Here is a 16,752-nt window from a genome sequence, read left to right as displayed (position 1 = left end):
ATCCCACTTTTACCAAACCAAAAAGAGTAAAAAATCCAACAAAAATAACCTAAAAAATCTATTTATTTCTACTCATTACACCTATGAAGTGGATGATACAAATGACATCAAAATTTCAAATAGCGGTAACGTGAGGGATCGGAATCTACAAATATCAGATGACCCGGTGACTTGAACCTCCCAGAAGACAAGAAGTGATGGTCATTTGTCCCTTTTTATCGGATTGCGGGGAGCGGGGGAGGAGGATCAAGGGGAGAGAGGGAGAGTTGTGTCGTCTATAGGTGTTTGGGTGACTGAGGGAGAGGAGCGGACTGGGAGGTGTAATATTGTTCCTCAGCGGGTTTGTTAAGGGATCGCCGAGATGCTGGCGCTAATTAACCGAATATTAGACTGGTTCAAGAGTCTCTTCTGGAAGGAGGAGATGGAGCTGACCCTTGTTGGCCTCCAGTACTCCGGCAAGACCACCTTTGTTAATGTTATTGCGGTGAGCGAGTGTTCATTCTTCCCTTTTTGTTATTTAATCCATTAATTTGTTGTTTATTACAGATTACTTCACTAATTTAGCCAGTCTTCACACAACTTTACCTAACTTAACCTAACGTTTGGAAATCTTAGCTATTGTTATTGTTATTGCGGTGAGCGAGTGTTCATTCTTCCCTTTTTGTTAATTAATCCATTAATTTGTTGTTTATTACAGAGATCTTCATTAACTTAGCCAAACTCCACATAATTTGACGTAACTTAACCTGACGTGTTGAAATCCTATCTTTGTTAATGTTATTGCTGTGAGTGAGTGTTCATTCTTCGTATTTGTTATTTAATCCATTAATTTGTTGTTTTATTACAGATTACTTCGTGAACATAGTCAATCTTCATACAACTTGACCTAACCTAACTTACTTAAATTCTTTCTCTGTTATTGTTGTTGCAGTGAGGTGTTTTTGCTCTTTCCTTTTGTTATTTAATCCATAAATTTGTTGTTTTATAGATTACTTCATTATAACGTTACGGATCTTAATGTAACTTGACATAACTTAACCAAACTTACTGAAATCTTATCTTTGTTAGTTATTGTAGTGAGGGATTGTTACTTTCTCGTTTTGTTATTTAATCCACCAATTTGTTGTTTTATTACAGATTACTTTAATACAACTTCACCAGTCTTAATGTAACTTGACCTAACCAAACCTAACTTTTTCAAATTCTTTCTTTGTTATTGTTATTGTGGTGAGGTGTTGTTGCTCTTTCCTTTTATTAAATCTAGAAATTTGTTGTTTTATTATAGATTACTTCATTATAACCTCACCAATCTTCACACAGCTTGACCTAAACAAACCTTACTTACCCAAATCCTGTTTTTGTTATTGTTATTGTGGTGAGGGATTGTTACTCTTTCTCATTTTGCTGTTTAATCCACCAGTTTGTTGTTTCATTGTAGATTTTGTAATCATAACCTCACCAATCTTAATTTAATTTGATCTTGCCAAACTTTTTCAAATTCTTTCTTTGTTATTGTTATAGCAGCAAGGGAGTGTTGTTCTTTTTTCATTTTGTTACTTAATCAACCTATTTTTTATTTTATTGTAGATTACTTTATCATAACACCACCGGTCCTCACACAACTAGGCCTAATCTAACCTAACTTGCTCATATCTTATCTTTGTGGATGTTATTGCAGCGAGGGAGTGTTTTTCTTTTTTGCTTTGTTGCTTAATCCACAATTTTTTTTTAATTATTATAGGTTATTTAATTTGCTTAGCCAACCTCACACAACTTGACCTAACCTAACCTAACTTACATCCTATCTTTGTTATTGTAATTGCAGCGAGGGAGTGTTCTTCTTTTCCACTTTGTTGTTTAATCCACCAATACTTTCTTTTATTGCTGATTACTTCATTATAATCTCACCAATCTTAATGTAACTTGACCTAATCAAAGCAGGACATACACAAATACTGTCTTTGTCATTGCTATTGCAGTGAGCGAGTGTTGCATTTTCCTTTTTGTTGTTTTAGTTCACCAATATATTGTTTTTTTTATTATAGATTATTTAATTAACCTACCCAATCTTCACACAACTTGACCTAACCTGACCTTACTATTGCGGTGAGGGAGTGTTTCTCTTTCCCATTTTTTGTTAATTGTCAAAATCTTTTCTTTATTTTTAGATTACTTGATTATAACCTCACTAATCTTAATATAACTTGACCTAACCTAACTTAACGTACTCGGATCTGATGTTAGTATGATGAGATGTTATTTTCTTTCTCCTTTTGTAGATTACTTCATTAACATAACCTAATCTAACCTAACTCAACTTACACCACAAACTAGTTATTATATATATTCATTAACCTTACCTAACCTAACTTACTCAAAATCTGATGTTATTATGATGAGATGTTATTTTCTTTCTTCCTTTTATAAATTATGCCACAAACTAGTTGCTACATAGATTACTTCATTAACCTAACCTTAACCTAATGTAACTTACACCACAAACTGGTTATTACATTATACATTATTTCATTAACTTAACCTAACCTGACTTACACCACAAACTAGTTACTACATTATAGATTACTTCATTCACCTATTCTAACCTAACTTACACAACAAACTAGTTACTACATTATAGATTACTTCATTAACTTAACCTAAACCTAACCTAACTTACACTGCAAACTAGTCATTACATTATACATTACTTCATTAACCTAACCTAACCTAACTCAACTCAACTCAACTCAACTCAACTCAACTCAACTCAACTCACCACAAAGTAGTCATTACATTCTACATTACTTCATTAACCTCACTAAACCTGACTCACCCCAGCCTGGCCTGACTCATACCCACACACATCCTGCCTTTGTTGGTGTTACTGTGGGAAAATCTTATTTAGTAGGTTGATTATGTCACCAGCAGGCTGTGAAGGGATACTGGCTGCTACATTATCCTAACCTAATTTATCCTTGATTTGCTCCAGACCTGAACTTGCCCTGGAACTAACCTAACCTCACCTGACTTGACCCTAACCTAAGATGATCTGAACTTACCAAACCTTGACTGTTCCTGACCTTGACCCTAATCTCTTCCTGACCAAACCTTGTACTGACCACAATCTTACTTTGACCTGTTCCTAACCTAACCTAACCCTAAATCTGATTAATTTGACCTGACATGACCTGTACTTCTTCAGATTTATGTTAGGTATTGATGTTATTTCTTATTACAAACTGTCTTTATCACCAGTTAGTTCATTATCCTAACGTAACCTAACCTAACCTCACTTGACCTGTACTGACCTAACCTCTTCTTATTTACATTTTGCCTTTGTGAAATGCTAGTTATTTATGTTATTTCTTATCACAAACTGGCTCTGTCACATGTTAATTTATTTTCCTAACCTGACCTAACTTAATCTAATCTAACTTGACATGCTGAAACTCTGCCTTTTGTTAATGATTTGTTTCACACACACACACACACACACACACACACACACACACACACACACACACACACACACACACACACACACACACACACACACTACAGGAAGACTTAAACAAGATCTGGAAATGGAGCAAAAAATGGGAGATGGAATTCAATGTGGACAAAAGCCATGTCATGGAAATGGGAAAAAGTGAAAGACGACCAGTGGGAATCTATGAGATGGGAGATGGAGTAGAACCAGAAAAAGTAAAAAAGGAAAAGGACTTGGGAGTGACAATGGAAGAAAATAATCAACTGGTAAGCCATATTGATAGAATTTTCAGAGAGACGTATAATTTGCTAAGGAATATTGGAGTAGCATTTCACTATATGGACAAGGAAATGATGAAGAAATTGATAAGTACTAAAATAAGACCTAGATTGGAATATGCAGGAGTTGTGTGGACTCCCCATTAAAAGAAACACATAAGAAAATTAGAGACTACAAAAATGGCTACAAGAATGGTTCCAGAATTTAAAGGGATGGCATATGAGGAGAGACTAAAGGCAATGGATCTACCAACCTTGGAGCAGAGAAGAGAGAGAGGATCTGATACAAGTTTATAAATTGATTAACGGAATGGATGAAGTGGATAATGAGAAACTGATCCTGAGAGAAGAATATGACTTTAGAAGCACAAGATCGCATAGTAAGAAACTAAGGAAGGGACGATGTCTGAGAGATGTTAAAAAATTTAGTTTTCCGCAAAGATGTGTTGAGACTTGGAACAGTTTGAGTGAGGAAGTGGTGTCAGCAAAGAGTGTACATAGTTTTAAAGAAAATTGGATAAGTGTAGATATGGAGACGGGACCACACGAGCATAAAGCCCTGGCCCTGTAAAACTACAACTAGGTAAATACACACACACACACACACACACACACACACACACACACACACACACACACACACACACACACACACACATGCCCAGTAGCTCAGTGGTTAGAGCGCTGGCTTCACAAGCCAGAGGACCGGGGTTCGATTCCCCGGCTGGGTGGAGATATTTGGGTGTGTCTCCTTTCACGTGTAGCCCCTGTTCACCTAGCAGTGAGTAGGTACGGGATGTAAATCGAGGAGTTGTGACCTTGTTGTCCCAGTGTGTGGTGTGTGCCTGGACTCAGGCCTATCCGAAGATCGGAAATAATGAGCTCTGAGCTCGTTCCATAGGGTAACGTCTGGCTGTCTCGTCAGAGACTGCAGCAGATCAAACAGTGAAACACACACCCGGGAAGCGGCAAGGCATATGGGCAAGCCTCTTAATGTGTGGGGTGTGTTCACCTAACAGTAAATAGGTACGGGATGTAACTCGAGGGGTTGTGGCCTCGCTTTCCCAGTGTGTGTTGTGTGTGATGTAGTCTCAGTCCTACTGGAAGATCGGTCTATGAGCTCTGAGCTCGCTCAGTAATGGGGAAGACTGGCTGGGTGACCAGCAGGCGACCGAGGTGAATTACACACACACACACACACACACACACACACACACACACACACACACACACACACACACACACTGCATTAGGTATGTTACAAATAGGTTAGGTTAGGCCTTTTTGTTTGGTCGTTTTTGTTGCCCTTGGCCCAATTTCTCCTCTTACATTAAAAAACGAAAAAAAAAAAAAAATCTGAGGATGTACTTAAATATTTGCCTAGTGTGAGTCTGCACTACCAGGATGGGTTTTCCACCTTCCACATGCCTCCTTTTTTTTATTTATTTATTTAATATTATTTATTTTATACCATGTGGGCTTTTCACAGGAATTTATGGGCTAAAGGGGATACTTTTTGGGGTACCTCCTATCTCAAAGCCCACCTGCTAAGAAACCGGTGCATCGAGTGAGGAAGCCCAACCTACACTCGGACTGTGGACAGGATTCGAACCAGTGTGCTTGGAGACCCTTTGGACCCCAAAGCACACATGGTTCCACTGTACTCTTAATAATGCCAGCTGTGTTTTCAGGCAGGATGATAAAGAAGGGATGCTGTTTTTTTCATCTAGTGCAGCTTAAGTAAGAATGTTGTACCTCACTCTTCATTCTCCTAATAATGGCTGCTGTTTCCAGTTGGGACAGTATTTCTCTCTATTACAATTACATAAGGACACTGTATATCTCTAGTACAGCTAAATAGGGATGCTGTAACCCTTTCCTCATACACTTGATAATAGCCACAGGTTTTGTAGTCCGGACAGTAAATTAGGGACACTGTATTCCCACCTGTTACATGACGCTGTATTTCCATCTGTTACAATGATATAAGAACACTTTTTCCATTTAGTACAGTTTAATGAATGAAGCTGTAGCCCCCTCCTCATACACTTAATCTCTTCAGTACCATGACATTTTGATGTTTATTTTCCTTACTGTATGGTGATTTTACACAGCTTCAGAAATTTGTGTGGGGATTGAAATAGTGAAGACTGGCCATTAATTGTCTCCCCTCCATAGACCCTAAAATAGTGAAGACTGGCTATTAATTGTCTTCCCTCCATAGACCCTAAAATAGTGAAGACTGGCCATTAATTGTCTCCCTCCATAGACCCTAAAATAGTGAAGACTGGCTATCAATCGTCTCACCTCCATCAACCCTTCCTAATATAAATAAACTTATCTAATTAAACCAAAACTCGTGGTAAAAATGTGTCACAGTACTGGAGGTGTTAATAATGGCTGCTGTGTCTCCAGTCAGGACAATAAAGAAGGAACACTGTATTCTGTCTGTTACAGTTTGATTAATGACACTGTAACCCTCTCCTCATACACTTACTAATGGCCGGTGTGTTTCCAATCAGGACAGTAAAGGAGGGACACTGTATTTCCATTTTTAGTTTGATTAAAGAAGGAACACTGTATTCCATCTGTTGCAGTTCAGTTAATGACACTGTAGCCCTCCTCATACCCTTACTAATGGCCGATGTGTTTCCAATCAGGACAGTTAAGGAGGGACACTGTATTTCCATTTTTACAGTTTAATTAAAGAAGGAACACTGTATTTCCATCTGTTGCAGTTTGATTAATGACACTGTAGCCCTCTCTTCATACTAATGGCCAGTGTGTTTCCAGTCAGGACAGTTCAGCGAGGACATGATCCCCACGGTGGGCTTCAACATGCGCAAGATCACCAAGGGCAACGTGACCATCAAGGTGTGGGACATCGGGGGACAGCCGCGCTTCAGATCCATGTGGGAACGCTACTGTCGAGGGGTCAACGCCATTGTGTGAGTGTCTGTCGGTCTGTTTGTCTGTCTGTGGGATCTGCTTGGGTCTGGGGTTGTAGTGTTTGTTGTGTGTTTCTGTGTTTGTGTCCTGTTGGTAAGGTTTGTTTGTTATTTATTTGTACATTTCTGTACAAATAATATTTTTTAGTTTTTTAGTGTGTGTGTGTGTGTGTGTGTGTGTGTGTGTGTGTGTGTGTGTGTGTGTGTGTGTGTGTGTGTATTTACCTAGTTGTAGTTTTACAGGGCCTGGGCTTTATGCTCGTGTGGCCCTGTCTCCATATCTACACTTATCCAATCTTACTTTAAAAGTATGCACACTCGTTGCAGACACTACTTCTTCATTTAAACTGTTCCACGTCTCAATACATCTTTGCGGGAAACTATATTTTTTAACATCTCTCAGACATCTTCCTTTTCTCAGCTTTTTTCTATGCGATCTTGTGCTTCGGATGTCATATTCTTCTCTCAGGATCAGTTTCTCATTATTCACTTGGTCCATTCCGTTGATCAATTTATAAATTTGTATGAGATCCCCTCTCTCCCTTCTCTGCTCCAATGTTGGAAGATCCAAAGCCTTTAGTCTCTCCTCATATGTCATTCCTTCAAATTCTGGAACCTTTCTTGTAGCCATTTTTTGTAGTCTCTCCAACTTCCTTATGTGTTTCTTTTTATGAGGGGTCCACACTATTCCTGCATATTCCAATCTGGGTCTTATTATAGTACTTATCAATTTCTTCATCATTTCTTTGTCCATGTAGTGAAATGCTACTCCAATATTCCTTAGCAAATTATGTCTCTCTGAAAATTCTATCAATATGGCTTACCGGTTGATTGTTTTCTTCCATCGTCACTCCCAAGTCCTTTTCCTTTTTTACTTTCTCCAGTTCTGTGTGTGTGCGCACGCGTCTCAATATTTAGCTACTTTACTGTGTGTGTGCCTGTGTGTCAATATTTAGCTAGGTTAGACTATTTAACCCAACCTAACCTAACTTTACCAAACTATTACATTACGTGTGAGTGTGTAAGACTGTATTGCTCTGTGTTGCTGGAGTAGAGTGCTCTGGATTAACAAACATATCTGTGCCACCAAATCTAACCTAACCTAACCTAACCAGTGACATTGATAGACTGACTGCATAAAGCCTAACCTAAAATTACACCCTACAGGCTTCATATTCTCAGGTGTTGCTGGTGTGTTGTCAGGTGTTTCGTTGTATTCCAGTGTTACGTTAGGATGAGGGAGAGTAGTGCTAGTGGTTTGATTGAAGACCAAACTTTATCTCCTGTTTGTCTGGTTTATGTGTTGTGAGGTGAGGTGAGGTGGGGTTAGGTTAGGTGAAGATGAAATGAGGTGAGTTTTTTTTTCTTTTATGCAGGAAAGAAACTACTCAAGAGCAACAGAATATATATATATATATATATATATATATATATATATATATATATATATATATATATATATATATATATATATATATATAAAAGAGTTGAAGCGAGGGTTGGGTTAGGTAAGAGGTGGTGTTGTGTTAGGTAAGGTAAAAAGAAAAAATAGGTTAGGTTAGGGTAGTGTGAGGAGTTTGTGAGGTTATGTGGCAGTTACTTAAGGGAGTTGTTGTTGTTGTTGATGTTATTGATATTGCTGTCATTCTTGTTCCTTAGAATAATTTTTTTTACACTAACTACTACTACTACTACTATTACTACTACTAAACCACCACCACCCACAGATACATGGTGGACGCTGCAGACCCAGAGAAGATAGAAGCATCGCGTAATGAACTGCACAACCTTCTGGACAAACCTCAGCTGGCCGGCATCCCCGTCTTAGTGCTGGGAAACAAGCGAGACCTTCCAAACGCACTGGACGAGAAGGGCCTGATTGAGAGGATGTAAGTCGATGTTGGTGTGTGAATGACTTCCTCAAATGTATATGGTGTTTTTTTGCAACATTTAACCCCTTCAGTACTGGGACACATTTTTATCTTGAGATTTGTGTACGATTAGACCATTTTATTGACATAAGGAAGGATCTATGGAGGTCAGAAGATTAACAGCCACAGTCTTCTCTATTTTAATCCCTCCATGAGTTTCTGAAGCTGTTTAAACTCACTAAATAGTCACCAGAATGAATATAGAAATGGTGTCATGGTACTGAAAGGGTTGAAGGAGAAAGCTAGCCTAAGGAAACAAAAAGACTAAACAAAAGGATCACTTAGTTGCCAGTTCCCCTGCAGGTCCGAGATAATTAGCCAAGAGAAGGGGATAAATGTCTTGAAACTTCTATAATCTAGACTCTCCCTCCCCCTTTTTTTTTTTTTTTTTCCCAAAGCTTATGATTCTGTAGGTTGTGTAAGTAATTGTTGAAGTTAGGGTTTATCGAGTGTGATTTGCTATGATTCCTGTGATGGTTTGATAAGTCTATGTGTGTTACTGTGTTTGTGTGTGTTTTCTTTTTTCATGATTTGTGTTATAGGTTAAAGATGTAAAGGAAGTTATTGGTGATGGTTTTTAGAGTTCCAGTCATAGTTTTAATAGGTGTGTAGGTTACGACTGTGTTCAAGGGTGTTATCATGACTCTGGTGACAGTAGAAGAGGCTCTGGTGGAAGTAACTGGTGTTTTTATGATGGGTGATAGTTTGAGGCTCTAGAGGAAGTTACTGGTGTTTTCAAGTGTGTTTTCATTATTCTAGTGATAATTGAAGAGTTTTAGTGGAAGTTACTGGTGTTTTCAAGGGTGTTTTTGTGAATGTTATTGGTGTTTTCATGATTCAAGTGATAGTTGAATAGATTTAGTGAATGTTAGGGATGTTTTCATGTCTAGCAACAATTTAACAATCTCTAGTGGAAGTTACATCAAAGACATGACAAACTTAAACCCTTCAGTACTGGGATGTATTTTTACCTTCATTTTTGTATGTGATTAGACCATTTTATTGACATTAGGAAGGGTCTATGGAGGACAGAAGATTAATGGCCACAGTCTTCACTATTTTAATCCCCACATAAGTCTCTGAATCTGTATAGAACCACCAAATAGTAACCAGAATGAATGTGGAAACGAGTCCTAGTACTGAAGGGGTTAAGTATACAAAGAGATCTTTCCATACACTAATCCTTGCAACTCACCACACACCCAACCCACCAGGAACTTGTCAGCTATCCAGGACCGGGAAATCTGCTGCTACTCCATATCTTGTAAGGAAAAGGACAACATTGACATCACACTTCAGTGGCTCATCTCGCACTCCAAGTCTGGCGGCCGCTAAGCTCTGGGAGGCGATACGGGAGGCTGGGAGACTAGACAGCAAGGTGACGGATCCACCACGGAGGGAACGAGTGGGAGAGGAAGTTAAAATGGGGAGGAATGTTCAGGGTTTTGTATTTGAGAAGGTACACAAGGGAATGGGGTATGGAAAGGGGGCTGAAAGGAGTTTATTGAAGGAAATGTTAATGAAGGAATGCTGGAAAATGTGAGGGAATGTATGGGGAGAGAGAAAAGGGGAGAAAGATGTGGAAGGGAAGGAAATGACAAATAAACACGAGAGGGTTTTAGCGAAGTAGTATACGAAACAAACTAATGGTGACTGAAAAAGGACAGAAGGAAATGAATTATGAGAGAAAATGGAAACAGGAAGGGAAATTATAGAAAAAGAGAAGGAAATGAACCGAAAACAAAAGAAAAACAAGACAAGGTAAGAAAATTGTACAGAAAACAAGAAGAGTAGGAAAGAAAGAATAAGAAATTAAGAAGAAGGGAAGGGAAGGAAGTTTAATGGGAAGAAAGAGAAGAAGAAAAACAAAGAAAACAAGAAGAGAAGCAAACCCAATAGAAAACATGATAGAGAAAACAGGAACAAATGGAAAAAAAAAAAAAAAAGAGAGAGAGACAACAGTACACTAAATATGGCTGAGAAGAGAAAGAAGAGGAGGAGGAGATGATGACGACGACGACCTTGTGTAGCCTTGTCAACTAGTAAGGGATTGGGCGGGTTTTATAACTAATTCGGTAACACTAACCCTGCCCTCTGGTGTGGTGGAGCTCTCTAGTAACCACACCACCACACCTCCACCACACGAGAGGGCAACCAGACAAGGCAACAAGTGGTGGTGGCGGTGGTGGTGGTGAGAGGTTGATTGAGGTCACTGAGGTTGGTTTTCTGCTCTCTGTGTGGTGAAGGGATGTGTGTAATATATCAGTAGGTGTTTACAGATTGACGGGGAGAGTAGGCAGAATGAACCGTTTCCCCCCCCCCATACGCTTATTGTCCTGATGTTGATGTGAAGCTATAGAGAAAAATTTTTAAAGAGAGAGAGAGGAGGAGAGAGAGGTATAGTTCCCGTAGTCATACTCTCATACCTAACCTAACCTAACCCCTTCCTGTTTTTCTTCCAGAGCTGCATCTCCTTTCGTAAATGTCCATAACGAAAAAAAAAAAAAAAACTTAAAAAAATATAAATAACACCCTTTTTGCAACCCTTGAAGAAAAAATGATTAAAAAAAGAGTATGTTAGACTTATTTAGGTTTTTGCTTATGGTAATATAAAGGTAGGAATTATAAAGAAGACTTCAAATATCCAACCTTGTTACTGCAGAGAGAGAGAGAGAGAGAGAGAGAGAGTGAGTAATAGTGTAAAGGATCTATCCCTAGGGGAGGGGAGGTCATAGGGATTACATATTACAGAGATTACTCCCCCTGTCTTTTTTTATTGTGTCAAGTCCTGTAGTGGATAAAGAAAACAGTCGAATATGTCGCCGAATTTTACCACAGGGACGTTCTTTAGTTTTGACCTGTGGGGTGCTCGCTAGAGGGTCAGAGGTCAGAGGTCAAGAGGTTCGTGGTCATCTTACCATGGCAGAGGAAGGCGTGTGCTGTCCTCTCCTTGTGCGTTGATGTCTTTTTTTTTTATATATATATATCTATTATTTAAGTGGCTAATCATTCCTCAGCTTGTAAAGATCAATTTATGGTTGCTGTTATCTACTACTGTGTGTATGTGTGTGAGTGAGTGTGAGTGTGAGGCTGGATCTTTCTGTGTGTGTGGAGGTTATCAGCCCTGTATGCTTTAGAAGAAGTACGCCATAGTGGAAATACACACACGTACACTTTTGTCTAGGTAATAGGTGTCCTGCACAGTTGCTTTTTTGTATTGCAATTCTGAGATGAGTGTTAGGGAGTCAGTGTTTTCGGAAGAAGTCGGTATGTTTCAGCTCGCAACACAACACTGCATGACACGTAACAACACAAACATTGGACTGGCGAGGTGTGGGAGGCACAAACTTGGTGGTGGCAACCCAGCAGTGAATGGAGCGATGTGGACTCCTGACGTCAACACCATCAGCAACACAAGGTTCTTTCTTTAGCCGTTTGTGCTATTAAGTTCTTGCATCAAGGTGTGCATTCTCAAACGCTTTGTCCACTTGTCTCCAGTACTTCCAACTCGTCCCATTCAGTGGAAGTTGTTGGGATTTTCAAGGGTGTTTTCGTAATGCTAGCTAGTGATGTTCTAACAGACTGTAGTGGAAGTTGTTGGTTTTTCATGATTCTAAATAGTTTAATGAGGTCAAGTAGAAGTTACTGGGGTTTTCCAAGAGTGTTTTCATGGTTCTAATGTTTAACTATAGCTTGAATGGAAGTTGTTGGCATTATTCAAGAGTTTTCCATGAATTTTTAGATGGTTTGACAAGACCTCCACATCACCAGTGGGAAACAAAGAAAAACATGAGAACCTAACCTATCATCCCTTTTGCCATAAAAAAATAGTCCAGATCAGAGAATGGAGTGTTTGAGAATACCTGTCCCAAGTCCTGAGTCCTGGGCTGCTGCGGCAAACACACCATGCCCAGCCACACCCGTCCCCCTCCCACCCCCCGCATGTACATGCTGGTTCTGAGGGAGACGGGTCATGCCACACATATCCTTGCCATCAGCCACCTCACTTACAAGCTTGTGGGACATACAGCAAATTCCTTGCCAGGACAGACCCTCACTGTGTTTCACTGCTTCATTGACCAAGCAGGCCCTTTGTGGTGTTGATATTGATACACATAGACAAATATATTACAGATTATGTGGAAATCACTTGTCCCGGCTGTTGTTTTGGTTGGTGAGGAGTAGTTGTGTTTGGTGAGGTTAGCTTAGGTACCTCACACAATTTATAAACTAAACTAACCTAACCTAACCTAACCTTTAATTAAGCAAACTTAATTTAACCTAACTGAAGTTAACCTGACTGAACCTAGACTAACCAATCTGAAAGGCAGCTAGAACGACTGATTTTCTCATGACGCTATCAATATTATGACTTTTTTTACTAGGTAGGTAGTAGGACATAGAGTTTTGTTGAAGTGAAATGATCTGAGGTAGTATTATGTCTTAGAGTGAATGTACATTTGAGACATCAAGTCATGTTTTCATTGGCTGATTTTAAGGAAGAATGAATGTTTAAAGAAGTTGCATGATAAACTCACAAGTGTAATATATACATGACTCGTTTCCTTCTCTCATGGGTGGATTGGACTGTACATCACTAGCAGCACTAACACAACCACCACCACCGCAGCCCAGTGCAACATCAATACTACCTGTACACTGCTGCCTGCTGGCCATCCCCCTCACATACACTCAACATAGCACACTGCAGCCTAGACTCAGTGCTGTAGGAGTGGAAGTAAGGGAGGGAACACACACACACACACACACACACACACACACACACACACACACACACACACACACACACACACACACACACACACACACACACACACGTTAAACTTTAAAACCAAATTGTATAAAAGTAGATGTAAAAGAAAGAAAATAACAGTAGCTTAAGTCAATTTATACTGAACACACACACACACACACACACACACACACACACACACACACACACACACACACACACACACACACGAACATTGCCTGCCAGTGGTTCTGTAATGGTGTGTGGTGGTGCTACTGCTGCTCCTCCACGACAAACTCAACTGCTGAATTGTTTTAGTTTGTTATTTTATTGATTTATTTTGTGTTTCATTGTTTAGTGTTTGTCAGTTACTTTTTTTTTTCAGCAGATCAAGAAGAGTGAGGTGAAGGTAGAAATGTTAAGTGCATGTAGTGATTGGGTTGGGTTAGGATGCATTATCTCCAATCCAACTTGGTGTATCCTAACCAAATGTAGCCTTACCTAACTTGACTTAAACTAACCTAATCAGATGACCTGGCCCTACCTAACATGACCTGACCTGACCTGACCTGAAATGACCTCAGACTGCGCAGGTTAATTGGCCATGAGTACACCTGTATATTTTGGTGTAAAGGTGCCAGTCAGTTTATTTGCAGCTTTTTTTTTTTTTTTTTTTTTTACCATTAAGAATTTATATTTTGTAATTGTCCATATGCCCTTTTTTGTATATAATTTAGTCTGTGATGATAATTATTACTAGTACTATTATATAACACTAACAGATAAGGCAGTGAGGTAGTAGTTGTGTTATGGTGTTGTAATAAGTAAGGTCTACCTGCTGTTGTGCGAGGAAAAATTCAGAATGAGGTAATATAAAAGCCATTCAAGTTACAATAATTACTTTTTATCGGTACACCTCTTGAGCCCAACACGCATCAGTCTGTCCATCAACTCCTCTTCCTCTTCTTTTTCATCCTCAGCCTTTTACTTTCTCTTCCTTCATTCTTTTCATTTATTTCCAAACCTCAACAGAACTTTCCTTATCTATGTAATTAAGAAAACCTAGCAACATTTGTAAGATATTTTTAGTTGTCACATGCAGGAAACCATTCAGTCATGTTAATTCTTGTATATTTCTCCAAAATTCTTGCTTTCACTCACCTGTGTTCTTAAATGTTTGGTTAGCACATCTCCCTTACTTTCAAAGGCTCTAGTGAAAGTTACTGTGGGTTTTTGTGATAGTAGTGATAGTTTGACAGACTATTAGGGTTTCCATGATACTAATAGTTTTGAGAGGCATTAGTGGAAGCTATTGGGCTTTTCAGTGAATAGTGATAGTTTGAAATGCTCTAGTGGAAGTTATTGAGGTTTTCATGATGCTATTGGTAATTAGACTCAAATGGAAGTTACTGGGGTTTCCAAGATGCTATTGGTAATTAGACTCAAATGGAAGTTACTGGGGTTTCCAATAAATTTTTTATCTTTAACGAGTCTAGTGGTAGTTTAGTAGGAAATCCATGTCGGTTGAAAAGATACACTCACGAACCTGACTCAATATCCATGGCCTCTAGAAGTGCTACTGATGGGAGAACAAAGCATTTAAGGAGACAGGCTTGAGTCACCGCAATGGTTCCTCCTGCATGTGCTTCTACATGACAGGTTTCTTCAGCATGGCACTGCAACACCTGCCTTCTTATTGCACCTTTCTACTTGTTAGCAGTTGATTTTATTTCCGTATCTTCTGTTTCTGTAATTAATTAAGTCCTTTACCAACCCTTTTGCACATAAAGAATATTATAATTTACTTAATAACTTATATTTTTTAATCATCCTATGGTGCTGTGAAATGGGTTGTTTGTTGGGGTAGGGTAGCTGAGGTGACAGCCTAACCTAATCTGTGCCAGCCATCCCTTGGTTAGGCTAGGTTAGAGCAAATAGTTAACCTAGCCTATACTAGTCCATCTTCCAAGTAAATAGATAAACTTGGTTAGGTTAAATTAGATTAGATAACCTAACTGCTACCAGATATAGCAAATATGTTCCTTGACTTGTGGTTTGTTTCATAATTATTTATTATTATTATTATTATTACTGATTTATTATTATATTTTATTAGTTATTTTCATTTTTTACAAGTGGTGGTGGTATGACAGCGATGTAGTGTGTGTGTGAGCGAGAGGCAAAGTTACGAGCTGGTTTGTATGTGGAGCGTGTCGCTGTCTTGCCTGATTACCTGTGTGAAGGTGATCCTGATCCATAACGGGCAGTGACGGGCGGGACAGGCTGTGCAGAGAAGCTGTTCGAGACTTTTCATGATTGCAGTGACATAACAGTGTAGTGGATGTCATTGATGATTTCAGGATTGTAGTGATAGCCCGGCACGTCTTAGTGGGAGTTATAAAGATTTCAAGTGATTTCATGAGTTTAGTGCTGCAATAGTTTGTCAAGAATTGTGTTAAAAGAAAAACACCCATTGAGAATCCAACTAGTCACCTGTGAGACCTATGAGAGATGTCCTCGTGAGAGTGTGGGGGAAGAGGTGGCGAGAGGCGGGGCTTGGGTCGGTATTCTGCGCTCCCTGTCCTGTTCAGCTCGTTCTTGTGAGTGGAAAATAAACTTTCTTGAGAATTAGGTGAGCTTAAAACTGTCGATGCTTGAGACGTGGACATTAGTATTTACTTCATGACTTTGTAATGTGGCAAATAAATCATTTATATAGCACGCACTGTGTTTATTAAGATCTGGATCTGTGCTTGACGGTTTGTCGCCAACACCCGGGTAAAAAAAAAAAAAAAAAAAAATGCTTGGAGGTTTGTGTAGTACACTGACAGCCTCGCCATCATGTAGCTGTTGGTACGCCACTCTAGGTAAAATATGTAAAGTGGGCCGGGTAATTTATCTTACCTTATTTGGCCTGTGTTTTATTTATTTGCATTTATTATTTATTAATTTACTTTTATTAATTTTGTGAGCTATGACGCAGGCAGTGTTACTGAGCACGGGGTCTTCTGTCTCTCCACTTAAGGAAAGTGGAATGTGCCAGCCTTCGTGACTTATAAGATGCCGCTCACTATTATCTAGTTACTCTCGCGTGATCCTGCCGGCATCCACGGGCGGTGGGTGCAGCGGAGCAATGCACAGTCTATAGCACCACTGTGGCATAATAAATCAACAGCATCCTTGGTCAGAATGCAAGGCAGTGGCAGCGGCACACTCGGGCAGGACTTGCCGTCAGTGAGATCACTGGCACTCACGTGTATAGCTTGGTTCAGATACCGGGCCTTGCTATCATCGTGACGTGCCTGATGATGATGCTGTGAAGGGGCAGACCGTCAAGATTGCAGTCACTGGA

At 39.4% G+C, this 16,752-nt stretch overlaps 1 protein-coding gene across 1 annotated transcript; it reads left to right on the top strand.

The window, feature by feature from the left end:
- Window positions 1-273: 273 nt before the first annotated feature.
- On the top strand, window positions 274-16,121 carry LOC123498094 (ADP-ribosylation factor-like protein 8B-A). The gene is made up of 4 exons (XM_045245220.1): window positions 274-484; window positions 6,562-6,716; window positions 8,444-8,605; window positions 9,862-16,121. The coding sequence occupies exons 1-4, from the start codon at window positions 362-364 to the stop codon at window positions 9,980-9,982; spliced, it is 561 nt and encodes a 186-aa protein (XP_045101155.1). The 5' UTR covers window positions 274-361; the 3' UTR covers window positions 9,983-16,121.
- The last annotated feature ends 631 nt before the right edge of the window (window positions 16,122-16,752 follow it).

This window comes from Portunus trituberculatus, chromosome 7 (assembly GCF_017591435.1).
Source record: "Portunus trituberculatus isolate SZX2019 chromosome 7, ASM1759143v1, whole genome shotgun sequence".
Taxonomy (NCBI): domain Eukaryota; kingdom Metazoa; phylum Arthropoda; class Malacostraca; order Decapoda; family Portunidae; genus Portunus; species Portunus trituberculatus.
Note: the sequence above shows the minus strand (reverse complement) of the source record. Positions and strands in the feature narration are given on the sequence as shown.

Excerpts from the sequence above, each read along its gene's own strand:
- LOC123498094 (XM_045245220.1), top strand. The coding sequence starts at position 362 with ATGCTGGCGCTAATTAACCGAATATTAGACTGGTTCAAGAGTCTCTTC. Across the intron at positions 485-6,561 it reads CCTTTGTTAATGTTATTGCG|TCAGGACAGTTCAGCGAGGA; the intron begins GTGAGCGAGTGT and ends GTGTGTTTCCAG. Across the intron at positions 6,717-8,443 it reads CGAGGGGTCAACGCCATTGT|ATACATGGTGGACGCTGCAG; the intron begins GTGAGTGTCTGT and ends CACCACCCACAG.